Raw genomic sequence first — 27,668 nt, 5'->3', positions numbered from 1 at the left:
TTTCTCTAATAAAATATGGCTTTTATTTATTTATTAAACCAACAAGCAAGAAATACTCGCATCATAATTAAAGGAATAGTCAGTACGGTCCCTATAAAATAAGCCACCAATATAGGCAAATTAGCTGTTTGGACTAATAAAAATTCCACAAATAAGTGGTATACACTTTGGTAGGCTTAGCAATGACAACTAATCATTACAACACAATAACATAGCCATTGCACCCTTCACAACAGCAATATTAAGAACTGCTGGCCAATCAGTAACTTGAAGCCAACCAGCCAGTCCCTACATGACAAGAAATGCTTAGAGCATATATCATCTCTTGTTGTTTATCTGTTGGGGCAAGTAATAATGGCAAGTTTCTTGACACAATACCAAACTTGCAATGATATGGAAGAAGACATGCCCTTCTACTTCTGTTGAAGCTTCTTCTGCTTGATGGACCGTAGGCACAGACAGCCCAGGCCTACTACCTGCTAAATAATAAATAGAGTAACAAACACTTGACTTTGCAGCCCAAGATCGTGTCAGTTTTCCACATCCTAACAGAATCTGTATTACACAACAACACCCAGACTAATTTTCTTTTGGATGCACCATGTTTATCTGCAGGGCAGCCTCTCTTCAACAAGAACTCAAGTCAAAAGCAGCAAGAATTCGAAACTAAAGACCAACCTGCCAATCAATAATATTTAGTCCTTAACACATCCAAACAATTGAACAAACACACAACGAACAGTTTAATAGAAGATGCCAGAACAAAGGTTCACATTTGCCAGAACAAAATGTCATTGTCATCACTACCACACTGCCTTGTATTTTTATTTTAGGCGTGTTCACTTGACCTTTTGTCCCTTGAGATTTAGGAAACTTTGGGAGCAATGAATTCCATCTTCTGGCAATCATCTTATTGTGAGAAACATACCTCATAATGGTGTCGTTTTTGCTTTCAGCTCAAAACTAAAAATGCAAAACAGGAAATTTATGTAGTTGGCCGTGTCATTGTTGATAAACCACGCCCCAAAGGAATAACGCCGTGAATGCCATCAACTGATTGTTCTTCTTCTAAGTAAGCTGAGGACGAAACATTAGTCAAGATAATGGTGAAGAAGATACCAAAGAAATTTAGTAAGATTAACAAAACATAAATCCTAATAATTGTGGGGCATCAGAAGACAACTACATCTAACAGCAACAGACCTCAACGAATCAAGCTAGTTAAAAGTTCTTTTTCTTCATTTTTTTTCGTTTCATTTTTAATTATATTCATAGCAAGCTAATTACATCTTAAGCACTTCCTGCAGTTCTTCAGTATTTCAAGTCCAATAGCAGGATAATAAACAACATTCTTTTCCTGCATATTCTGAGTTATTAATCCAAAGAAAGTGAAGAACAAGGAATACCAGATGGCAGAACTTTATAGATTTGAACTTCATATAGCATATAGAGATCTGTCTTTACCAGAAATTTCTTCCCCAGACTGAGCCCCAGCAATCCCAATGCAAGAATACAAGGAACTCTCATCTATCTTCAACTGTTCATATGCAAGGTAAATGTCTGTAACAGTGGCAGCTTCATATAGCAAGGTAAGATCTTTAATGCATGATATGCCCTGAACAGGAAAAAATTCCAAGATGTTAATTAAAAATAAATGAGCATCTTTGATATATTATGTTTCAATATAAGAAAAGAACCAGACTAAAAAATGAAAGGCAGCTTTTGGTTATTTTCCACTTCACCTTCCTTGGAACAGAAGCAGCTTGCAGGTGAGCTAACAATCCTAGCCAATATGCGTTAGACTTGGTTTCAGCCTCGTGTCTCATCAGCAGGGTCCGTTTTGCCTTTTAATGTAGAAAATGAGTTTCATTATTTATAAAATTTCAAATGAACAATGTAATAATCCTAGCATCGGCATGCAAACTCGTCTGTCAATTTCGGAATCATTTTCATTGAGTGTGACCATATGAGACTATATGCTTTATATTGATCAGAAGGAGCAGGCAAATACCTTTAATATCCATCAAATATAATTCCTGTCGGGAATCATTCTTAAAAAGGCAAGGCCAATAAGGAGCCATAACTAACATAAAGACAAATAACAGTACTCTAAATTTGTAAAGCAACTAACCCGGTCCAACTCCCTTTGTGCAATCTTATTGCTATGTAAACCTCTAAGAACATTCTTGCAAGCATCAACAGCTTTATACACCTGGATGAATGGGAATTAATAGGTAAGGAAACCACAAATTAAGGAAAATCATTACCTGCAAATATTAATCAGAACTGAAAAGACACACCTTGCCCGGTGTTGATGTTACTGAGATGACATACCACCCAAGCTTTAGCCGATCAAACAGGTTTAATTCAAATGATACATCATATGTCAACCCAAGAGAATCCCTGACTGTTGTAAAAAGCCTGTACAGTGGCCATCAAATGATACATCATGATCATATGTCAGTCCAAGAGAATCCCTAACCATTGTAACAAGCCTGTACAATGGCCGTTGAATATTTCACATCTTCAAAAATAAAAAAATTACATTCACTTTAGAAGGAACTGGAATTTTCGGACTTCAAACCTACTGAATTATTTTTCCCAGGATTTTTAAATTTAAATGATAGAGCAGAGGTAAAGACAGAACTAATTTTTTTGCTTGTTGATGTTCTGATATGATCCATAATAATTCATTTTCAGTTGTGTTGAAACAACGAAATAAAAACCCAAGGAGCAGAAAAGGTTAAAAAAAAACTACATATTTACGAAAACAACAGTGGAACCAATGTCATATTCTTATTTAATTAGGTTCTAGGAAGCATAGATACGGATACGAGATACGGATACGACACGATACGGATACGGCGATACGACAAAACCTAAAAAAATAAGATACCGGTATGGTTAGGATACGTTTGTGAAAAATATATTTTTTAAAATTATTAATAGTGAGTTACACATAAGCTAAAGAACGTTGAGAAACCACAATGTAATTTCATAATGCAAAATACTAACCTTCAAGAACTTTGTATTAATTTAAGCTAGTAGCTTGTTTACTTTTTAAATTTTTAATAGGTCTTGCAAATATTTCATTTCAATATCAAGTTTAATATATTTATATTACAATAATAGCACAATTCACAACTTGTCCCTATACTTTTTCCTTTGACACTAGTGAAAAATATTATATTCAAATTTACTTGCTTATTTATTTATTGATATTTTATTTTATCATTGTTGTATTCTTTTGTTAATTCTTACTTTCTATGTAGTTATATAGGGGACATGCATAAAATAATTAGGATACATCAATTTGATAAATTCTATTATTTAACTCACTATACTCTTTTTATCGAAGAACTTAACAAAGTATTAGAAAAATATTCTTATATTTATACTTGCAATTATATTATATTATATTACTATGCAAAAAATGTTACAATTCTAATTTCATAAAACAAGTAAACATGACTTGGCGTATCCGATACTTCAAAATTAAGTATCTGATACTCCAAAATTAATGAAAAAATAATTAAGAAGTATCTAATACTTTTAACAAGTATCCGATACGTATCCGCGAGTATCCAAGGAGTATTGGTATCCGCTACGGATACAATACGGATACGTCACCCTATTTGAAGTATCCGTGCTTCATAGATTAGGTTTTTTGCAGCTGTACTGAATGAGAACAACCCACAACTAGTGACTTTGGACAGTGTGATGAAGATTGGTACAACATGCAGTACTCAGAAAGGAAAGAAGAATAGATATTCTCATATTTGATTTTATCTCTAATGCTTAAAAGCTTAACAGAATACTGCACTTGGGAATACCTTGAATTTATTATCTCAGCCAACAGGCCCATTGTAATGGCAAAGAATAGCGGATGACAGCAAAATCTTCCTTGCAGGTTGTTGTGTGCATCCTTTCTATCCACAGGTGATTCCTCAGATTTTGATTGTTCCTCTGCAAAGCAATTTCTCAAGTCACAACTTGACCGACTTATACCACATATCAATGTATTATTGCTCAAGTTTGGCGTCTATATTCAATCCAATGACTAATAAACAATACCGCAACCCAAATGTTCTTGTTGTACTCAGTATATTCCAAGCTCAAACCTACACTTTTAAAACAGTTTATATAAATTTAAGTCTTCGTGTAACCCACAGCTCAAGTGAATCCTGAAGCTTATAGTTACAGGCCAAGTTCCCTATCATGCCTCTCCTTTCTTTTGTTCTTTTTTTTTTTGTTCATTTTTTTTTTTTTTTTTTGTAAGTAAATAGAAAAGAAAGAACCTCAAGCTTTTACCAGACAAAAATATTTACCTCAAACAATAAAGCAAAAGGAAAATATAAGGTGCCAAACATGGAAAGACATTAGATTGTTCATACAATGGAGGAGCCAAATCACTTATTTTGTCTTTTTTAACTCAATATTGTAAGGTGGATCTTGAAAGATATAAAAGATCTCCCTCTGAGCTTTTTCCCCTTAATTAACACTCAGTAACAGTGCCTTTTCCCCTTAATTATAAGAAAAGTGTTTGAGACCCACAAAATGATCTCACAATGATGTGGTATGATAGGTGTCGACTTTTGATTTGTTGCACACCCAATGATATAAGGCCTAACTCCCTTGCCACATCATTGTCGGTGAATTTGTGAGTCTCTAGCATAACTATTACAAAATAGAAGTACATCCAAACATTTTCTCAAAGAGTTGCAAGAAGCTAACAAAATATATCAACTTGTCTCTGTGAAGATAGAGCTTGAGAAATAGCTGTCAAACTGACGTTGTACAGGTGTGGAACCAAAAATTATTCTTTCCCATTCAAGATTGATCAAACTCAGGATCCTTAAGGAAATTCTATAAATATATCAAATACTAAATTTTTTTATAACATTTTAGTTATTTTAAAAAAAAAATTAAAAATTCAAGTTCATCAAACTTTTAGACATTTTTAACATACCATTAATATTCAAAACAAATGAACATGCAGCTGTGAACTGGAAGAACCAACATTGAACTATTCCCACAACAGAAAAGGGTTTTATTTTTTATTTTTTTAGATGGTCACAATCACAACGGAAAATAGTTACAACCACCTCCTTTGCATAATTCTTTATTAAGAGAAGAAGACCTAGCAAGTTTTTTACTTTGGTGGTTCGAGGTGGAGTGGTTATCAGAATCCTGATTCGGATCGTAGGATCTTGCGATTCTATGACTTCAATTGAGCCAAACGATCTCATACTACGATCTTAAACTTAATAGGATCTTAAAGTGACTGATCCTAGTCATAAAATCATGTAGAATCGCATATGATCCCGATTCTACTACAATCCCAATCCTACCAAATTTTTTTGTTATTATTTATTTCTTATATATATGTATGTATATGTGTATATCTATTAAAAAACAATTGACTATAAACTCATTTTTCAATTTGACATGGAATATACATTATATCAAATCTATCAATTTTCTTTAAACTTTCTAAAATTATGTAACAAAAATTATCATTATCAATAATTTTTTATTTTATTTTGCATTAAAAGTAGAATCTTACGATCCTCGATCCAATCCACGAGTCCCTCCCAACGATCCCATCTAGGATCCCAATTTTATCAACCTTAGCCCTATAGAACCCTTGAGGACCTAGGAAATCTAGTTCTTATTCAGAGAATACGACCTGATCTCATGTATGCATGAGAACTAACTTGCAAAACTCTTCTACGACTGTTTTACAAAATCACACTATAACCACTTAGATCACTTTTATTATTCCTACCAACTGGCTGACTGCAATTGCCTTGAGGCGTAGAGATCCAGACAAAAGAAAGCTAGCAGGGGTGTCAAAGCCACTTGCAAGCTTGAAGGTGAAGACATCAAGACTACAAACATCCAAGGAATGGAGAGGGGGAGGAGTGGGCACCAGTATAGATTAAATAATTTATGTTGATCCAAAATCAAAAAGGACAATTGGAAAAAGTCAGCAGGAAATTCTAAGAAGATTTTGGGTGAGCCATGGATGATCAACCCTTGTAGTTTTCTATGAAGTCAACCAAATGAGGACAAGCTGAAAATTCAATACATGGTCCAGTATATAATGCAAAATCTCACCACAATCAACTGGCATATTCCGAATAGAGTCAAAAAGGTCTTCCCCTCCGGCAGTAAAACCCCAACGGTTTGGAGCAGGGCCTGCAATATATGCGCATGCTCTTTCATCAGTGTCCTTCAGGAAAACCTGTCCAGTAGCAAATTACTAATGAGATCCCACATTTGAAAGGAAACATTGTAAAAAACCATGTAATCAAGCTTCAGGATATCAAAATCAGTAAAATTAAACACCACATTTGATCTATGAATTACGGATACGGATACGGATACAAGATACAAATACAATACGATACAAGATACTGATACAATATGATACATGGCAATACAACAAAATCTTAAAAAAATAGGATACAGGAATGGCCAAGATACATTGAATAAAAAAATTTATAATTTTTAGTATTATATTATATAGGAGCTCAAAAAATAGTGAAACCCTTTTTTAGGAATTAGATATTAGTTTAAGAGTGAATCACTTGCTTTCATTTCAGTGGATACGTTCATTTGATAAAATTTGAAAAGTAGGATGCTACTTTAATCTCACAATTATCTTTTTTCAATAATAAATAAAAAAATATTACAAATATTTTTGTATTTATTCTAACAATTATACTCTTAACACTATGCAAAAATTATTGCAATCTCAATTTCATAATAGTTTGGATACATGACCTAGAGTATCCAGAAAGTCTGCAATACTTCTCAAAATTAGCATAAAGTATGAGACACATTTAGGAACTGCTTGATGCGCATCCAAGAGTATCCGAGTATTGGTATCCAATATGGGTACAATATAGATACAACTCCCTTTTAGAAGTATCCGTGCTTCATAGAACTTCCAAATTATTAAGTATAAAACTAGCTTCGATTCTCACTTGTTGAAACTGCAGATCAGATGGAAATGGTCGGAATATGATTGGGCTAAATTCACGAGTTGTCTCAAAACCTCGTGTTGCTCTCACTGTGCCCAGGTAATCAAGAATACAGGACTCAATATCCTCCTCTGAGAAGTCTCCAACAATGCTTACCTGATGAGAGAACACACATAATAAGATGAAAAAATCGTCTTGTTCATATGTAATATTCATATAAAAGATCACATAGCGTAGAATTACACACCTCCATGTTATCACCAACAAATTGATTCATCACTGCATCTCTTACCGATTCCAATGTTAAGTTCTCTAAGGATTGTGGTGTGGGCTCTACAAAACGCTCATCTCCATTCAACATTGCCAGCATGAGCTTGTGAGCGGTTGAGCGTTCTAAGCTTTTAGGAATGGAGCGATAATATGACAAATATAACTGTCTTGCTCGATCAAATGCATCATCAAGCCAGACACTATGCTGCATGACAGCAACAATGATTAAGCAATTGATGAAACATAGATGTTAGCACACTAACAAGTAAACGTGGTTGCTTAGAAGAACACACAGAAACTACAGCCAATTAAATTCAACTCATCCCGACAAATAGGCAACCTTAGTTTGACCTTCTTAAACATGGGGTTGGGGTTGGATACATGAACTCATCTACAAACAAGTTGCAATTGAATTAGGGCACTAATGATTGCTCTGCCTGATTATGATATAGGCCAAACTTTACTTTACACCCTTGTGATTTGGATCATGTGTGATTTACCCCCTAATATTCGGAAATGACCATATAACCCCCTTTTGGTTTGTGGACTGAAATGCACCATTAGGACCGTTACCAATTTAATGAAAAAGAATAAAATATCTCTGTATTTTCGTCATTTGTTTGGAAGGCAAAGTGCCTTAACCCCTTGTGCTTTATTTCATGTGTGATTTATCACCTTAAAATTTGAAAATGAACATATAACCCCTTTATGTTTGCCACATATTTCACACTTGCTGTTAAGTTGGATGGAATATTTAACCGTGCACTTCAGTCCACAAATCACGTGGGGATTATATGGTAATTTCCAAATGTTAGGGGAATAAACCGCACAGAGCCCAAACCACAGGGGGATAAAATGATATTTGCCCTATGATATATATGTATTTATTATATATGATATAGTTATTTGAACAAGAAGATTTTTATAAGAATTAGAACAACAGTCACTAACTATGCTATGTTCTTTTCCACTGAAAGAGAAAGAAATTAGCATATTTCTTAACATTAATTTCTACTATGCACAATCCTCCTAACAAATCCCCCATCCCAAATCAAAAAATAAAAGTTATGAAGCACAGACACCTCTCTAAGGGTTGTGTATAGTGTCAGACACGCTGTGGACACGTGTCCAACACTCTCCATAAGGTGTCCCATTTTTTATTTTTTTTGCAGCTAGATACGTTCGAGACACATTTCGGACACCGCAGAGTGAAAAACATAATTTCTGACACTTCAAGTGGGGGTCAATTTGTAAAAAAAAAAATAATAATAATAAACCAATTTCTAACCCTAGACATCAAATAGAAAGAAGAGAAGACTGAGAGAAAGGGTTGTCACTGCTATTGTTGTTCACCATATCGAAAGTATGTTCTTCGATTCTCTTCTTCTTCGTTCGATCTTCTCTCTCTCAGTCACTCTCTCTCTTTCTTCGACTTTGTTTTCTTTCTTTTTTTTCTCTCTGCCGCTCTATCTTTCTTTGACTTTATTTTTTTTTTTTTTTTAATAATGTAACCTCTTTCTTTCTCTCTCTGACTCTTTTTTTTTTTTAATTGTTCTATGATTTTTTTTGTTATTTATATTCTCTTTTTTTCTTTTTCTTTTTTTTGGCTAATTAGTTTATAAGAACAAATTAGTTTTGTTAATTTTAATGATATGTGTTTATTAATTTTATTATAGAAACCAATTTTTAATTATGAAATATGGCAATGGCTACTACGGGTGGTAGTTCTAATGACATACCTGATGATGATTTTGATGACAACAAACCATTGTAGAAGTATATAACTAAATTAGCAAAACCTAGAAAATGAGGAGGAAATTACCAATTAATTACAATGTAATTTTTGTAATAATACTTTCAAAGATTCATATACAAGTGTAAGGATACACCTGTTAAAACTCCCAAGAAAGGGAATTGGTGCTTGTAAGAAAGTTACAAGTCAAAAACTTTCATAAATACAAAATAAGAATAATGTTACTGAATTGAGAATTAAAAATGCTCATCCCAAAAATGTTCCATTTCCTTCTTCTAGTGTATCAGTGGGTAATGCTTATGAATCAAAGAAGAGGAGAACATGTGGGAGTGGGAGTGGGAGTGGGAGTGGGAGTGGGGCGGGAACTAGGAGTGGGACTGCTATTGAGAAAGCATTCAACATGAAGGATACTATAGAGAGCAATTGCAAGGAACCCTTACTATGTTAGCTCTTACTCATCTGCTGCAAATCATAATATTTCTAGATATTTGCCTCCCGCTTATAATTTGTTAAGAACCACATTATTTCAAAAGGAGAGGGCAAAGATTGACAGATTGTTGCAACCAATTAAGGGCGCATGGACGGAAAAAAGGGTGAGCATTGTTAATGATAGTTGGAGTGATTCTCAAAGGAGGCCTCTGATTAGTTTTATAGTAATGAGTGAAAGTGGGCCTATGTTCATTAAGGCAATTGATTGTTGTGGAGAAACTAAAGACAAATATTTCATTGCAAATTTTATGAAAGAAGTGATTAATGAGGTTGGGGCAAGTAATGTGGTTCAAGTCATACCAGATAATACTCTTAATTGTAAGGCAAATGGACAACTCATTGAAGCTCAACTCCCTCGTATTTTATGGACTCCTTGTGTGGTGCACACATTAAATCTAACTTTGAAAAATATTTGTGCTGCAAAGAATATTGAGAGGAATGAAGTCACATATGAGGAGTGTAGTTGGATTACTGATATTGTCGGAGATGGTTTGATGATTAAGAATTTTATCTCTAATCACTCAAAGCGATTGGCTATATACAATGAATTTGAGTCGTTGAAGTTGCTTTCGGTTGCCGAAACATGATTTGCCTCCACAATTGTTATGCTCAAGAGGTTGAAACATATAAAACGTGGTCTTCAAGCAATGGGGATTAGTGACAAGTGGAATTGTTATAAAGAGGATGATGTTGGGAAGGCAAAATTTATAAAAGAAAAGACTTTGGATAATGTGTGGTGGGACTACATTGATTATATTCTTTTCTTCATGGGTCCTATATATGACATGCTTAGGGGCTGTGATAAGGAAAAGCCTTGTCTTCACTTAGTACATGATATGTGGGACACAATGATAGAGAAAGAGAAGATGATAATATATACATTTTACAATGTGGTGCATCAAATTCTCGTGGATCATTGGAATAAGAACAATACTCCTCTCCATTGTATGGCACATTCATTGAATCCAAAGTAAATACCACATTTAAAATTGTTTTAGATATTTTATTTTAATGGACTTATCTAGTCTTTCTTGAAATAATTATTTTTCCTATTTTGTATTGTAGGTACTGTACTATAGTGATGAGTGGCTCCATGAGGATCCAAATAAAGCTCCTCCACATAGGGATGAAGAGGTGACACGCGAGAGAAACAAGTGTTTCAAGAGGTATTTTAAAGATATCACGGAGCAAACCAAGGTGAAAACAGAGTCTGAAAAATTTTCGGGTTATGTTGAAGCATTCTCCGAATATGATTCCATTCATAATAGGTGTCACATGGATCCTTATACTTGGTGGTGATATGGTGCATACGCACCAACACTTCAAAAACTAGTTTTCAGACTACTTGTGCAACCTGCCTCCTTATCTTGTTGTGAGAGAAATTGGAGTACTTACTCCTTTATTCACTCAGTGAGAAAGAACAAGATGATCCCTCAATGAGTGGAGGACTTGGTATTCATTCATAGCAATCTTCGTCTTTTATCAAGGAGGAGCACCCAATACTTGCAAGGAGAGACAAAAACGTGGGATATTGCGGGAGATAACTTTGACTCACTTGACGTTATTGGAATGCTTGGGATAGCTAACATCTCGCTTTGATGAACAGGCTATGGAGGCGGTCCTATTTACAGATGAGGGACAAGATGGATGCAATGGTGAAGATGTTGTATTAGTTTCCTCTAGTTAAGCTTACAGTTTGTGATGTTTATGGATTTTGCAATAGATGATGGTGGTTGGTACACTGGATAATTTTACATTTTGTGGTTTGATTTTCATGCATTTTGTAACAAATGATGGTTGGTAAATTAGAATGACATGTTATATATTGATGGAATGCAATTTTTATGTTATTTGTGAATGATATATATGATGTTAAATCAAAGAAATAATTTTTTGTTTGTTTTTTTTATAATTTTAATAGTGTTATTTTGTATTTTTATAATTTTATGACGTATAATAAATAAATTTAATTATATATATAGAACGTGTACCCAACATGTCGTGACCCCTATTTTTTGAAAATTTACATGTCTGCGTGTCCATGCCGTGTCACGTGTCTATGCTTCATAGAAGTAACAAAAAAGTCCCATCCAAACCTTTTGTTATGATGTGATTATCTGATCAATAACTTCTGTGAACATCCTATTGAATATATCTAACATAAACTTTGTATAGAAGGAAAGAAAACCTCAAATAAACTAAACAAACAAAACCACCCAAGGTTGCACTCACAGCATATCCGTTTACCAACATAATCAGGTTGAGGTTGAGGTTACCTCAAGTACCATATGAAGTAACTGGAAGGCTGCACGCATCCCATTGTCTCTTAAAGTAAAACGGAACTCCATACAAATAAATTCTTCAGTAGATTCCAACGAGCAATTTATGAGGTGATTCACACAAAAAAGCTCGACCTGGAGAAGCATATTAAGTTTTAAAGAGGAATTCAACATCCCGAATAGGATATAGGAAAACTAGCATATGTGAACCAATGCATGTAACACTAGCATTGGTGGGTAGCAAAGTTAGCACCAATATATGGGAATTCAAGCAACAATTACTGTAGTGCATGATAAACTGCAGCAGAATTAAACAGTCTCTCAAGGAAGTCTAAACCACAAGCATACCTCCAGCTATAATGTCACTTGTATGTCAAAGAAAATTGTATTTGGGTGCAAAGAAATATAAAATAAGGGAACAACGTTAATTTGTGTACCTGCTCCCTTGAAAAGTTACCAACACGACCGCCCTCACTTAGAGTTCGAACACCCAAAACAACAGCACCCCTTGAATTAGACATTTCAGCTGCTCGGCCACCACCAACTATAAGTCGCATTACACCTCCCCTGGCCTCATTTCTTGAGACCTAAACATCAATATAATGTTATGATAGCAAGAAAACTAGCAGAGACAAAAATTAGTTCTGAAACCAAGGGTACTGTTCTCATAAATACCTCCGCAAGTATGAATGTTCAACTGTAATTAAACACCTCAGAATAACAAGAAAATAAATTTAATTTCACCATTATTTCTTGCTAGCAAGTGGCAACTGAATACTACAAACATGATTTACATATACCTTGTAATTTACAGGAATTCCATTTGAAAGACGCCGCTGAGTGATCCCTGTTTCCCTGTCATAAATTTTAGTGACATTTGCTTCTGGGCTTACAGAAATAAAAGATGGCAAACGCTGGAACCGTAATTCCTGCAGCTGTGATGAAGATATTAATTCTTTTGGCACCTCAAGCTGCAAACATAAACAAAGAAAGTCAGCAACAGAATCTGAGGAAGTTTAAAGTGCAAGCAAGCAAAGTTGTTATCAAAGGACACCTCAGGCTCAGGCTCTATCGGTTCCTCCAACCCGGCTCTTAGGGCAGTAGTGATTTCACTAGGCGTTATCCCAAACTCAGTTTCACCTATTCCATCAACATGAACTTTCTTGGGAACACATGCAACAATTGCTGCAGGAACGGGTGCAGATGGTTTTCCAAAATCGGAGACGAATTCTAACACCTTGGCACCAATAGAATTAACCTGTAATACCAGATATTCATTAAACAAATTATTTTTAATTCAAAGATTTTCTTAGTACAATCACAAGATCAGCTGAAAGCGACAAGCTAAGACACTGAAAAAGTACAAGATCAACATAAATTAACAAGCTAAGACACTGAATACAACTAATTTTTATCACTTTATTTTAATAACCAAAGAAGTAGAAAAGGAAGTCCATAACCAATACAACAGACCTACACAAAGCTACAATGGCTTGACAATACATCCCTCATGATGGAAAATGTTATGAGTTCTCACATTTCGAACTATTAAATCTTCTACATTATCTCACAAAGGATATGAACTCAAGGAATATGTTATTGACCTACTAGGTAAATCCAAATGTGAGCTCTCTGGATCTGTATAATGCATTTCCTAAGTAAATTCACTAGAACAGCATCTAATTATATAAACTAAGTAACGATAACACTAGTGCAGTCATCAGAGTCCAACACAGAACATTTATAGCATGACAACCTCAAGATGATTAAAACTCCAACATCATGTCTTATTAGGGTCATTGGCAGTGACAGTGCATGTTCCAACATGAAAGTGCTAGCATGTACACGTCTAAACATAGCTACACAATGGGGGTATTTAAGAAAACGTTTAAATGTCAATGTCAATCAAAACAGTATAATTTGAAGAATGCAATGCCCCAATTTTACAATCTTCAGATGAAATATACTATTCTAGTCAAATTGACAACACAATTTTGTTGTTAAAGTCGGATTACATACATATAAAATAACAATTAGCATGAAACTGTGCATCTGGGTCTGGTCACAGTTGGTCAATAGCATCATGACTAATGATGTGTTCCAAACTAGGAGACCCAATTGTATTCTCCATCCTCAATGTGCACGTGCAAGAGGGGGAAGAATCTTTGAATCATTTGTTCTTGCATTGCACTTTGGCTTTCACCTTATGGAATAGATGATCATGTTGGTGGAGGGTTGTTAGATGACCCTGGATACTTGTTTTCACGTGCTCTTGACAGATTTTTGGGTTTTGGTTGCAATAAGGAGGCAAAAGGGTAGTGGTGCTCTGTTTTTTCGCAATTTTTAGGTTTTCAGGTTGGAGCGAAACACAAGAATTTTCGAGGATAAGATGGAGGACGTTGATTCTTTATGGGATAGAGTTTATTTTTTGTCATCTTTTTGGGCCTCCATGTGCTTTCTTTTCGAGGGATTCCTTTGTTATTGATCTTTAGAGATTGGAGAGCAGTATGTGATGTGTAGATTGAGGCATTGTTTCTTTTGTAACTTTTGTTTTGATTGTTGTTCTTGTTTTTCTTCTTCTTTGGAGGACTTCTTGCCCTACGGTTTCTTGCAATATTTCTTTTCATTAATAATAGTCTCTTTTCATTGTTGCCGGTAAAAAAATTTAAAAAAAAAAACAAAAAAAAAAACGAAGTTCTATCTCTGTTGGCCCAATATAAAAACAACAATATTAGGCACCCAAAACAAAGTACCCCAAAAATGAAATGTGTGGACCAGAATTACTTTGAAGGTGGCCGAGACTGCAAACAGTTCAAATCTACACCATACATTTAATAATAACTTCCGGCTATTCTCAAGGGTGGAATAATTCAAGAACAGAAATTACTTCTTCAAGTGTAACTGTTCCAGCAACAGCAACCAAGCTCTCATGTCCTTGTCTTTGATCCATCACTGTATGACCAAGGGCATCACTCTCCATGATGAAATCCAAATTATCCACTGACGATACATTATCAATCATCGCTGCCAACTGCTCACTATCTTTTAATAGTGCATCCATATAACGAGCTAATTCACCTTTTGTGACTCCAAACTCTTTAAGCCTTCGAACCTGCACTGATCAAAAAATCTTAAATACTAGAACTAGAATAAACACATAAGATATATCATCACTGTTGTACTTTGGTTGCTGTAATATAACTTAAAATAACATCTCCGTGAGCCTTCAACTTAAAGAAACAATATATAGTTATCATGTTTTGACAAAATGCTAATTTCAATTGAAGAAACTGACATTTATAGCAAAATAAAGACAAATAGAAAATCGAAACCTCCTGAACAGCAACTTTGATTGCACTTTGCCAATTATTTGGTTCAGCATTTACTGTAAGAGTAGTTACAGTGCAGCCTTCCCTTCCAGAATCACTATGATCCAATTCAATTGAGGTGAATGGAGGATTTGAACTCTGGAAAAAATAATCTTTAAATTATTAAAAATAAAGATTGCAAATTTGAGCAGAATCTAATAAACACAATGACAAAACAAAGAATATAGCATGGATGCCCATATATATATACATAAAATTATTAATTCAAAGTACATTAATATTTAGAAAAGCAAGTCAAGTGAACATTCCCTATTTTTTGTAATTCGCCTCCTAAAATTTCAGTTCTTTTAATGTTTATCTCATTTAAATCATAGGCTTGGCTTCACAAAGTGCCGGAGAGCTCTATGAGAACAGCTATAGTTGATGCATACATAAAGAAATGGTTTTAACAGCCTTAGGTAGAGCTCCACCTTCTACATGCTTGCTGAACCATTTCTTACAGTCTGTTGTCAACGTATCCTAGTGTTAAATTTTTAAACACTAGCCATTACAGTGTGCCTGACTTACAAAAAGGAAAAACAAAATAAATTAATAATATAACTTAATTATAATAATAAATTAATAAAAAGCAAAATAAAAAATACATTGACAATTGAAAGAAGATGAAAAAAAAACCCAATCAAACCACAAGCAAAGATACACCATGAAATCAACAATTTCCAGTCTATGTACAAATGAATTATAGTACCCACAACTTGCAACAATGATATATATACTTATTGATCAGTTTCCCTTGAGTACAATTACATCACAATCTAGACATGTCTCTGTTACACGGTCTTGGGTAGAACTCACCCCAAAACTAGTTGTTAAGGTGAGAGTGCCCTCACACTTACATGCTTAATATTGCTTTAGTACTCAGGCGATGTGGGACTTCGCTATATGTTTAATATTACTTTAGTACTCAGGCGATGTGAGACTTCACTTCACAGCCTCAATTCTAATGATTATAATATATCAACTGGTAATTAACTTATTCATGAAAAGGAATAACAGATTTACAAAAACAAAAAAGGGATCCACCTTGTATCTGGTATTTATTCGAAAATGCAGAGCAGAAAGAAATATTCTCTTCATCAGAACATTGCACAAGTCACCATATGTTCGGACCTTACTAACAGGTATCTGGCAAAAAGATCACAAGGAATATATAAGACAAAAATAAAAAATAGCAGAGACCATGGGCATAAAAGTGTATCAACAAATCCTGATAGCAATCTGATCCAATCTCACACTGCTACACTGAGATCACAACTGCGACTGCAACCGAAAACCATGGCCATAAAAGACAGGTCCAACTTACAAACAAGCCAACAGTTTGAATTGAGACAATAGAATTATTTCAAAAAGATAACTATGAAAATCAAGTCAAGGTTATCAACGTGCAATCATACCAGCAGGAATTTCACTGTATATAAAATATAAAAGCAGCAAAATTGCATGCAGACATTATTTGTGGTTACTGTTGCAAATATGGAATGAAATTTCAGTATCAGGACCTAATACTTTTCTCTCTCCATTGTGAATGCCCTCACATTCATTGGGGGAATCACCAGCCTGTCAAAGGACAAGTTTTTTTTCCTTCTCCTTTGCAAAAACTCTCTTAACAAGGTAATAATGATGGATCAATCCACTAAGAAAGCCCCTTCCTAATAAATAATAAAATAAGTGTTTTATTACTCCATCTTCAAAAAGAAAACAGGAAATTCAGTATTTCATTTTTCCTCCATCTGCATGGAGTTCATATAAAAGTTTCCAATTTTGTATATATATGGAAGATTTCAATATAACTGTATTCACCTAACAAGAACAAATGAGGTGCAAATGAATCCAAAATCTGGGGGGAGAGTTACTTCATTTTACTCTATTCTTTGAATAAGACTATTGCAATGTTTTTAGTTTTCTCTTTACTTAGATCTTTATGCTTGATTATCCATGGTCACTTTGACTTTACCCTTCACATTTCAATTGAGCATGTTATTCATAATATGACACAAAATGAGCAAAAACAATGCTTTTGAGCAAATATATGAAAGATATATTTAATGTAAATATATGAAAAATATCACCAACCAAATATTTTTGTGAAAAGCAAGTTGACACAAATATCATAATCTTAAGACTAGGTCCAAGAATTACAACATAACAAAAAAATATTTCATTCTTTTCGTACCTTGCAAAACATATTAATGGAGAAATTTTGGAGCAACTCATGCTGAAATATCTGTGGAGGCTTTGCATGCTCATTGTTTCCAGGGATTGACCAATTATGCTTAACAGGAGGACGAACTGCATGCCTTTCCTTTTTAAAATTTTTTGGCTGTTCGATAGAAACAGCTGGCCTGTCATGAGATATATTTCCAGCCAGCCCTACTGCAAGCTTAGGAACAAGGAAACTAGCCATTGCACCAAATGCACTAGGTGTAGTAGGTGCTGCTGCCGTCTCATTTTCCACGCCAGTTCGCTCAAAAACAGACTGAATGATACTCACAAAGTGAATATATAATTAAATACAAAAACTAACTAAAACTCAAACGTTGACTATGAAATCACGATCCACATTCCTGATTGACATGCAATTTAATGCATAAAATATAAAGATAAGCAGATGCACACGTACTTCAATATGGTAAACTGTCTTTGAAATGTTATCAATGTCACCCACAATATATAAGGTAGCGTTTGCTGGAAAGTACCAACGCTCATGGAATTTCCTGATTTTGTCTACATCCCACTTCTTGATTTGCTCTTCCAATCCAATTGGGAATCTCTTACTCAGCTTGTTTTCAGAATGCAGATGTTGCAACAACTATGTACACACAAAAAAAAATGGGTGTTAATATTGCTCAATAATACACAAAAAATGGAAGTAAAGACTAGCCAAATATCCTAATTGTAATACCTGGCAATCGACACGGTACTCTATTGAATTCATCATTTGTAGTTCTGATAATATCGCTCTTCTCTCTTTCTCAACTCGAGAAGCAAGGAATTTTGGGTAAAAAGCTATCTGTATGCATGAAAGAGATGGCATCTTAGATGTAACCATAATACAGTACATATATTCTATAAAATCACATCAGGTAGGAAATCAGCACTCTAGAAAAAACAGTGATTGGAGGGAGATGAAGCTTATTGGTGCTGTTTGGTGCAACTTATAAAGTTGATAGTAGCTTTTTTTTATTTTGGGATTTTGTGCCAGTCTACTTGGTGCGTGCAGCTTTTGCTTATAGCTTATGAGGCAAAAATAGTTTAAATAATATTAGAAAAAGTTGATTATCTATAGGCTGGGAAAGGAGTGCTTTTAGCTTTTGTTTTCTGATTATCAACTTTCAACAAAAGAAAAGTTGCACCAAATAGGCCCATTATAGTAGTTCCTAAATATCTTTATCAGCATGGCTTAAATTTTTGAAGAAAGTTTGGCAACAAGTACCTCATTCAAAGCATCAAGAACAGATGGAAGTAGATCCCCGTCCGAGTCCTACCCATGCAATAAGGATAGAATTAGTATCATATAGGAATCCAATAATTTGCTAGAGTACACACCCTCTGTCCAAAAATGTTGCCACTATTATGTCCTATATAGCTATTGCTCAAGCAGAAGCAGGGGTAGAAGAAGCTTGTTTTCATTTTCATTCCGTCTGTGATTTTAGCTCATATAGAAAGCAATGGAAGTATGCAAGGGCGCGCGCACACAGACACAGAATCTAGACAGAATAACATACAAAAAAGATGACAAGACAGGTGCATTCAACTGGATCATGGATTCAAGATATACATACATCAACTGTTCAGTGACTATAAAAATTGGACCACAAATGAAAATACCAGAAACCTTTGTACAAGTTGGTGAATGGATGTGAAACACAGTATGATGAAAATCCGTGTAAGCATTTGAACGGGCTCCTGTCCCAAGAAGTTTCTCACGCTTCTTACTTCCAAGGAAAGCAACATGTTCAATCATATGTGCAATGCCTTGCTCATCATCTTCTTCATCAATAGATCCCACATGAAGCTCCATGTGTGCTTCAAACCTAAAATTGGAGAAGGGAAGGAAAAAAAAAAGTACAATAATGGAGAGAGTGAGATTCTCTGATGCAGACACAAAAAAGTACAATAACGGAGCCATTTTCCTTCTTATGATTACAATGAGTCTCTGATGCGACAAATGTCACTACTTGATGCAAAATGATCTCTGGGAACCCTTCCACGTCAATTCATGGGAGACAAAGTGGAAAACAACAAAAATTAAGTATCCTAGTCCAGGAGAGAACTGTAATTAAATCTGACCAGTATTAAGGCCTCGTTTGGGAACAAACTACTTTAGTACCTTTTTGGCTTTTTACGAAAAGATGTGCAGAAAAGTAGCAAGAGTGATGTGACAACTTATAATGACTTTTTGGCTTTTTGGTGAGAACATATAGTTGCCAAATGAGGCCTAAAAGACAAAAAAATTCCTTAAAGGACATCACATTAATATAAGATGTAATCAATCAACCAAAGCATTGATTACAGCTGTTTGTTGAAGCCCTAGATCATTTAACTAAAAGGAATAAAAAAATTTCTAGCTCAGAGGACTGCTTTCCCATTAGACCATTATGTAGGGAATTATTTGCTTTGCCAACTCAACATAACTGTTTGTATGACACTTTTTGGTGTCTTCTATTTTATTTTCTTCTTCTTCAGATCTTAGTTTTTGGTTTTATGTTGCAAGTTAGCCCTAGCCTTTTTGCCCCGAGAGAGAATTCCATTAATCTATCTTTACTAGCATTCTTCATTTCCCATAAGGGAATAGGGTAAATAATAATAATGGCTTGTATATCTTTGTTGTACTCTCATATGTCGGGGCTAGCTGCATTGTTAGGATTTAAAGAGGGTTCCCTTCAAATTACTTATTTGAGGATTCCTTTAGCCATTTGGGATAGCAGTGTGCCTACGTACTTTATATCTCTTTTTCACTAACTCCAATTCAGTAGCAAAAAGGATAAAAAAGCTTAGGGGGAATTTTCATAAGAGTTAATTATGAATTTAAATAGGCTTGGTAAATTGAGATGATGCAACCAAACGATGAGGGCCTAGGGAATTCATAATTTCCGCTTTCTATTTTTTTTTCTTTTCCATTTTTGAAAATTGAGATTCTGCCTTATCTCCACACATCATTATAATTGATAGCTTGTAGCATATAAAAATGAGTATGACTAATTTATAAAATAACCATCAGCTAATTGCAGTTCTTCTGATATGGGTTACCTGTTTGGTGGAACCTTATTCGGTAAAATAAGATAGCGAAGTCCATTCCTTAACTGTCCTCTATATAACTTCGGATGAGAAGGAAGTTCGGAGCTTAGAAACCTCTCTAGTTCTGTTCTTTCTAATTCAAGATCCAATGAATCCAAACTTTGTTTCTCTAAAATACCACCTGGCCTGGTTGTACTTGCTGCATGTGGCTCATCTGGTCCAATAGCTGCCTGTGGAACATGAACTTGCTTTACCTAAACACATACAGAGGCCACAATCAGCCAGAAAAATTGTCTTGCAAACAAGTGAAAAGGAAAATGCAAATTCATTTTAGTTTATGTTGTGAAAGCCATCAAAATTGCATGCTAGCCAGAGCTATATGAGAATTTCCACAAAAATGCTGAAGAATAAATTTCCAATATAATGTAACAAAGGCCTTCTAGACGTGATGAAAGCATATCTGATTTCACAATTAAATACACTATTTCTAGCATTCTTCCACAAACTACCTCATGCATGCAAAAATGCAACATTGATACACACATATATACAGACAGAGAAAAGTTTTTCCAGTAATTCAACCAAAATTTCAACGTAACTGCTCATCCAACACAAATCATATTACATCAGCCTTTCAAACATCAGCCCTATATATATATATATATATAGAGAGAGAGAGAGAGATCTTAGATAAGATGAAAACAACTGGTTCTGTGAGAGTTTTCCAGGTAACACATTCACCCCAGTTGCACAACTATTCACATGTATGTACATACAGTAGTATGCAAGAAGACTTTGCAGGGGAAGGAAGGGAAATAGAGTCTCAGCTCCAGTTGGGCATCAAGGTTATACCTCTTCTGCTGTTTTAAAATACATAAATAGGTTTATTCATTGGTGCTACTCAGTATGGCCAATGACTCCATATAGGTTGCCTCACCTATGATGCACAGACACAGGACACAACACGGACACGCAGACACGTAAATTTTCAAAAAATAGGAAACACGACACGCTGGGGACACTCTCAATATATATAATTTTATTTATTTATTTATTATATGTCTAAAATAAAAATAAAGAATCATTAGAAGGTAATTAAACATACAAAAAAATATACAAGTCGATGCCATATTTAATAGTCAAATATCGATTCTTATAAAATTATAATAATAATAAAATTAATAAATACAGTACTAAAAGATTTTTGTTAGTGTGGAGTATTTTAATATTAAAATATTATGTATATATAATATTATAATGGAAGATGTGTGAAGGTGAATGCATTAGTGAGGTTAGTGGGCTGGTGGTGGCTTCGTGGGATGCTGATCTTTAGTGGGCCCACAAACCTATTTTATATATATTAAAACAAATCAATATTTGTTTCCACTCGTAAAGAACTGAAAACAAAGAAGAGAGAGAGAGAGGAAAAACGAAGAGATAGATGAGGAAGAAAAAGAAGGCGACAGACGAGGAAGAATGAAGAAACGAATCGAAGAACAAAACGAAGAATGAAGAACAGGTTAGGGCGTTCTCTCTCTCTCTCCAATGGGTTAGGGTTTCGATCCACCTCTCTATTTTTCAAGCTTTATCTTGTTACAAAGTGTCCAAACGTGTCTTGGCGTGTCGAAAACAAGTCCGGCTGGAAAAATTTTTAAAAAAAAACAAGGGAGACGCCTGGTAGAGTGTCTGACACGTGTCCACCGCATGTCCGACCTGCACATTGCCTCTAGCAAGGTGTCCATGCTTCATAGTGCCTCACCTAAAGAATGCTGTGCTTTGACAAACGAACCAACTTATCACACCCAATGTTGGCCCAACAATAATAATAATAACAAAGTAGCAATGTGCATTAATCAGCTGTGTATTTGTCTCAATCAACATCATTAATTGACAGAATTTTATACCACAAATGGCTGCTCAAAGAAGCACAGTTCCGGTGTATCTTAAACAATGGTGGCGCTGTCAAATGGAAAGCAAGTGCTGCTAAGTTAACCACATGGAAAAAATGTTAAAACTGCTCCACAAATAAGGGTGCCAGAAACATGAAAGGTGGCATGAAGGTTGCAATTGTATGCTGCCTATTATTACAACACTGCTCAATTTGTATCATGAAGGAGTCAAGATTACACATAGCATTTCAAAAACATAACAGCAACAACAGGGACAGGAGTTTAACCATAACCAAGCTTTGTAATGTCAATTCACTATAGTGCATGAAGAAAATTGTATTGAAATGCAATTAAGATGAGCTTCCTCTAGGTGACAGGGGATAGACATAAGAACAAAAAGGACATTTACCCAGTGTTGGTCCCCTAAGTCAAGGTTGCTGGGAGGGGTAAGAGATACAGGTGGCACTCTATGTACGCACAATGGAAGGAAGTTGGAGTTATTAACTTACAAAGACATCGTCAAGTGTATGCCGGGACAAATGAAAGGAAGACTTGTCTGGAAAGACTCTTGATGTAAATCTGTTGATACCACCAGTAGTCTGTCTTTTGGGGCGATAACATATGCAAGAGAAGCATTTATGCTGCTCTGACAAAGTTTCTTGAGTTGACAGTTGATCAAACTTTGAAGTATACCCTTTCCAGGTATTGCACTTGTTCCTACAAGATGCCGATCCATCAATTCCTGACCACCTTCCAACCAAAACAATACAGAACTTTATTTTTATTTTATTTTATTTTTTTTAATAAATTCAGACCAATAAAATATCAACCATGGATGCATTTGATATCATAAATGCAAGAGATAAAGATTGAAAAAAACTGATGCAGATCTTTAAAATTTAAACTATTCATCTTCTTCATTCCTGAGCGACATACGTTTGCACACAAATAGGTTGTGCACCTGCAGGTAATTTATTATAATGTGAGGGAGCTGCTTGGTTATGTTTCTGAGTAGGACATTATCAAATGATATGCTTTAAAGGGAATGAAGCGGATGTTTGGTTAGACTAAGAATATAATGACAAATGCAGAATGATCATTCCATAAGAAAGCCAAATCACCATTCCATTCCATCACATTCCAATGAACCAAATAGAGCATAAAAGTAGATTGCTGAAAGGGGTTATAGGGGGGGAGTTTGGCTATAATTCCTTAGAAAGGAAAACACATGAATTGTTAAATGAACAAAATACGAGAAATAAACCTATAAGACAAAGGGAAGAGGGGGGGCAAGGTGGATCCCAAAGATTGGGGCAAGAAAGGAAAAAAGGAGAGAACCAAAAAAACAAATATATATATATATATATAGGTGAGGTTGCAGAGTTGAATTCTCGTTTGTGATGAGTCCCCAAAGATCAAACATTGGAAAAAAACAAATAAACAAATAGATTTTGGGGGGGGGGGGGGGGGGGGGATGACAGATTTTACAACTAATTCCCAAAAAAGAAGAAAATGATATAGAAAGAACAAATAAATAAAGCACAAAGAAACCCTAGTTGTAGTGCTGGTAGAGAGTAGTAGTAGGAAAGGAGGAAGAGTTAATTACCTCGGTGGAGAAGGTAGGGATGAAGGAAGTGGCCTGGTCCTGGCGCAGGCCCTGGCCCTGGCCCTGGCCCTGGTGGTAGCGAATCGGGTGAAAGGGGGAGGAGGGCAACTGGGAGAAGGGCGAGGCGGCGGAATTATGAGATTTGATCGACTTCTTGAATAATAACCTTGGTGGTCTCCTCTACTAACTCCTACCACGCCGCTTCCTCCTCCTCCTCCAACTGTATTATTACAACTAGTATAACAACACACTCGAGGTACGCTTCCTGTTAGACACGCCGACGCCGCCATCATTGCAATGGCAATCGCACGCTCAAACACTCCGGGAGTGATCAATAATAATATATACTCTGCTCCGTCTGCGTCCGCGTCCGCGTCCGCGTCCGTAAACAAAATACAAACAACAGATAGAAAGATTATTAGATTACTCGCAGCCGCCGCCGCCGCCGCTGCTGCTGCTGCTTCTTTCTACCCTTTGAGAAAACTTCAAACTCAACTCTTCTTCCTATCATCTAGTACTCTCAATTCCCAAACAAGGAATCTTCTTTTTATTATTATTATTATTATCATTATTTCTCCCGTATTTTGCTTTTTCTTCCTTTATTAATTTATTTATGCATTTGTTTGTAGCACCGATCCTTGTATATCGTCCAAATATGGTCTAGGAAGAACGAAAGAACCAAACTTTTCTTATTATTTTCATTTTTTCTTTTAAAAGGCCAAAAAATAAAATAAATAATAATAATAATAATAATAATAATAATAGAGTAGGATTAACAGGATGAGACTGATGAGTGGCTTCAAACCCAAGCGCGTCAGCTCTTATATTTGGTGTGTATCATTTCTATATATATAATTTATAGTTTTATAAAGCAAGCTAGGCGACAACATATGTGCCTAGATGTTTCCCCCAAAAGAATTCGGATCTTCGGTAGCACTCCCCTGTCGCACTCTCCTGTCGCCCTCTAAAACGACGTCGTTTTGGAGGGTTTTTTTTTTTTTTTCTTCTTTTCTTTTTCTTCTTTCTCTTCGGTCTGCGTCTGGTTTTGAAGAAAAGCAGAGAGGAGAGGGGAGGGGAGGGGAGAGGAAGAAGAGAGAGAGGAAGGGGATGAAGAAGGACATGAGGCCGGGTTTGCTGGTTTTCTTTTTCCTCTTCTTCTTTCTTATTCTTCTTCTTGGTTTTCCTGCCATCTTCTTCCCTCTTTCTCTCTGTTTCTGAGTTTTTTTTTTTTTTTTTTTTTCCATGAAAAGTTGCCCCAAAACGACCCATAAAAAAAGGAAAAAAAAAATTCCTCCTGTGATAGCCATCTTCTTCCCTCTTTCTCTCTGTTTCTGAGTTTTTTTTTTTTTTTTTTTCCCATGAAAAGTTGCCCCAAAATGACCCAGAAAAAAAAGGGGAAAAAAAAAATTACCAACCCAGCAACCATCTCCTTAATTCGAAGTAGTTTTTTGGGTTTTTTTCTTGGATCTGTATGTAAGTTAATATATACATATACATCTCCGATTTTTGAACCTCAAATTTTTTTTTTTTTTGAATCTCATGTTCAAGTGTTATTGATCTAATTTTTTATTACATATTCTCTACATTTCATGTTCAATACATATTCTGTATTGATCTATTTTATTTTATTATTATTATTATTATTATTATTTTTGATCTAATGTTCAAGTGTTTGTATAATTTTTGAACCTCAGATTTTTTTTTTTTTGAACGCCATGTTCAAGTGTTTTTCTGTATTGATCTAATTTTTTTTTTATTAAATTTTTTTTTTTGATCTAATGCTCAAGTGTTTGTATTGTTGTTTAAAAAACTGAGATGTATGTATACATCTAGAAATGTACCACAATCAATCTCTCTCTCTCTCTCTCTCTCTGTGTGTTCATGTTCTGGGTTTTTTTCCATCATCTTCTTGTTCCTTTCCATCATCTTCTTCTTGGGTTTAAAAGTGAACACAGAGTATGATCTAATTTTTTGGGTTTTTTTCTTGGATCTGTATGTAAGATAATATATACCTATCCGAAATTTCAATCAAAAATTTCAAACCCAATCAAATCCATCCAAAATCTGATTTGAAAAAAAGGAGATCCAAAATCTTCCTCTTCCTTAACAAGGAGATCCAAAATCTGATTTGAAAAAAATCTGATTTGATTTGAAAAAAAGGAAGAGGAGAGTGCGACAGGGAAGAAGGAGATCCAACCAATTTCAAATCAGATTTTTTTTTTCTGGGTTTGTTGATGATGATGTTTGTTGAAATCTGATTTTTTTTTACAGATTTGAAATCTGAATTGGTTTTTTTTTACAGATTTTGATGAATTGGTTTTTGTTCCAGATCCGGCCGGAGTGGAGGATAGAGGAGAGGTGGTTTGCTTCAACTCTTCTTCTCCCTTCCTCTCTCTCTTCTTCCCCTCCCCTCCCCTCCCCTCCCCTCTCTGGTTTTCTTCAAAACCAGACGCAGACCGAAGAGAAAGAAGAAAAAGAAAAAAAAAAAAAAAAAAACCCTCCAAAACGACGTCGTTTTGGAGGGCGACAGGAGAGTGCGACGGGGGAGTGCTACCGAAGATCCGAATTCTCCCCGAAAATCCCAATCCACTAACCCAAGAGCTTGGCCAGTGAACGAGGCTCGGGATCTCAAGGTCTGCTCTCCTTAAAATTTTAGTTCCACTTTTTTAGCTATTGAAAATTTTTCAAATCACCGATGGTATGATTTAAAAATTTATTTCAAAAAATATGTTTATTCGTTTAAAATTTAGACCTGATTTGGCGTATCAAGAAAAATTCAAAAAACTAAAAAGTTATTAAAAAAAATTAAAAAGTTATCACTATTCACAAATTAAAAATATAAAAAAATTAATTTCTATAATATTTTAATACAAACAAAGAGTGACAGCATTGGTACTGATTGATGGTTCAGTACTTAATGGCCTGTTCAAATGAATCAAAAAAAAATAAATTAGATGTATACATTTATTAAGTTTGAGGGTAACGTTGGGCCCGTGAGGGCCTACCACCGGTTCGTTTTTGATAATTTAAACCGTTCAATGTGTAGAACTCATCGACCCTGTAAAAAATCACATTTATCGAATATGGATAGCTATGTGATCTAATCAGATTTTTTTCAGCCGTTTATTTTTCACCATCCATTAATTTCATACAAAACTGTTTTGATCACATAACTATCAATATCCGATTACATTGATTTTTCATAGGCATATTGTACTCAACGAGTTCTACTTATTCAACGGTTTGGATTATCGAAACAGGACCTTTGGTGGGCCCCACAGTCGAATAGTACCCGTAAAGTCTCATGCACCATTTCAACCCAGCCGTACTTACCTCTGCCGCTTGTCACTGATGATTCTGCCATGTAAGGGTAAAAATGTGATTTTGTCATTTTAATACATATTTTTTCATAAAAAGACAAAAAGTTATCTCAAATAATTATATTTTTTTCCTCAATTTTTTAATCTAAAAAATCAAAAAGTACACTTATTTAAGACACGCAAACAACCCCAAGTTTGATGGTTTAAATTGGCTTATAATACCTTGCATAGAAAATAAATAATATAATAAAATAACATCACAATACACCTCTAACTTTGACAAAATTAACAGAGCATAGGCGATGGTATGATCATTTGATAAAAAAAAGTGAACTTTTACTTGATTTAAGATCATACTTTAAACAAATTGGGTTGGCTTAAATGAGCCTTCACCTGAACTTAGGGCTTGAAGCTTGACCAAGTCCATTAGCCAGCTTGTGAGAGGA

At 35.0% G+C, this 27,668-nt stretch overlaps 1 protein-coding gene across 4 annotated transcripts; it reads right to left on the bottom strand.

The window, feature by feature from the left end:
* On the bottom strand, positions 1-24,762 carry SPP (Insulinase (Peptidase family M16) family protein). 4 transcript variants are annotated; one of them, XM_028210598.2, is made up of 25 exons: positions 23,903-24,762; positions 22,806-23,046; positions 20,420-20,661; positions 19,005-19,203; positions 18,603-18,650; positions 18,072-18,179; positions 17,790-17,978; positions 17,343-17,645; positions 16,193-16,294; positions 15,113-15,247; positions 14,668-14,892; positions 12,835-13,038; positions 12,581-12,751; positions 12,218-12,367; positions 11,778-11,915; positions 7,237-7,464; positions 6,993-7,145; positions 6,121-6,247; positions 3,834-3,966; positions 2,301-2,421; positions 2,132-2,212; positions 1,743-1,844; positions 1,465-1,615; positions 929-1,077; positions 1-678 (listed from the first exon to the last, which is right to left on the bottom strand). In XM_028210598.2, the coding sequence occupies exons 1-24, from the start codon at positions 24,193-24,195 to the stop codon at positions 986-988; spliced, it is 3,936 nt and encodes a 1,311-aa protein (XP_028066399.2). In that variant the 5' UTR covers positions 24,196-24,762; the 3' UTR covers positions 1-678; positions 929-985. The 4 variants fall into 4 exon arrangements, with proteins under 4 accessions (XP_028066399.2, XP_028066400.2, XP_082778590.1 ...); XM_028210599.2 differs by having other exon boundaries at positions 22,806-23,013; positions 23,903-24,738; XM_082922464.1 differs by lacking the exon at positions 11,778-11,915 and having other exon boundaries at positions 22,806-23,013; positions 23,903-24,738.
* Positions 24,763-27,668: the final 2,906 nt, after the last annotated feature.

The sequence above is a fragment of the Camellia sinensis genome, chromosome 3 (assembly GCF_055761805.1).
Source record: "Camellia sinensis isolate YWXY chromosome 3, ASM5576180v1, whole genome shotgun sequence".
Taxonomy (NCBI): domain Eukaryota; kingdom Viridiplantae; phylum Streptophyta; class Magnoliopsida; order Ericales; family Theaceae; genus Camellia; species Camellia sinensis.
Note: the sequence above shows the minus strand (reverse complement) of the source record. Positions and strands in the feature narration are given on the sequence as shown.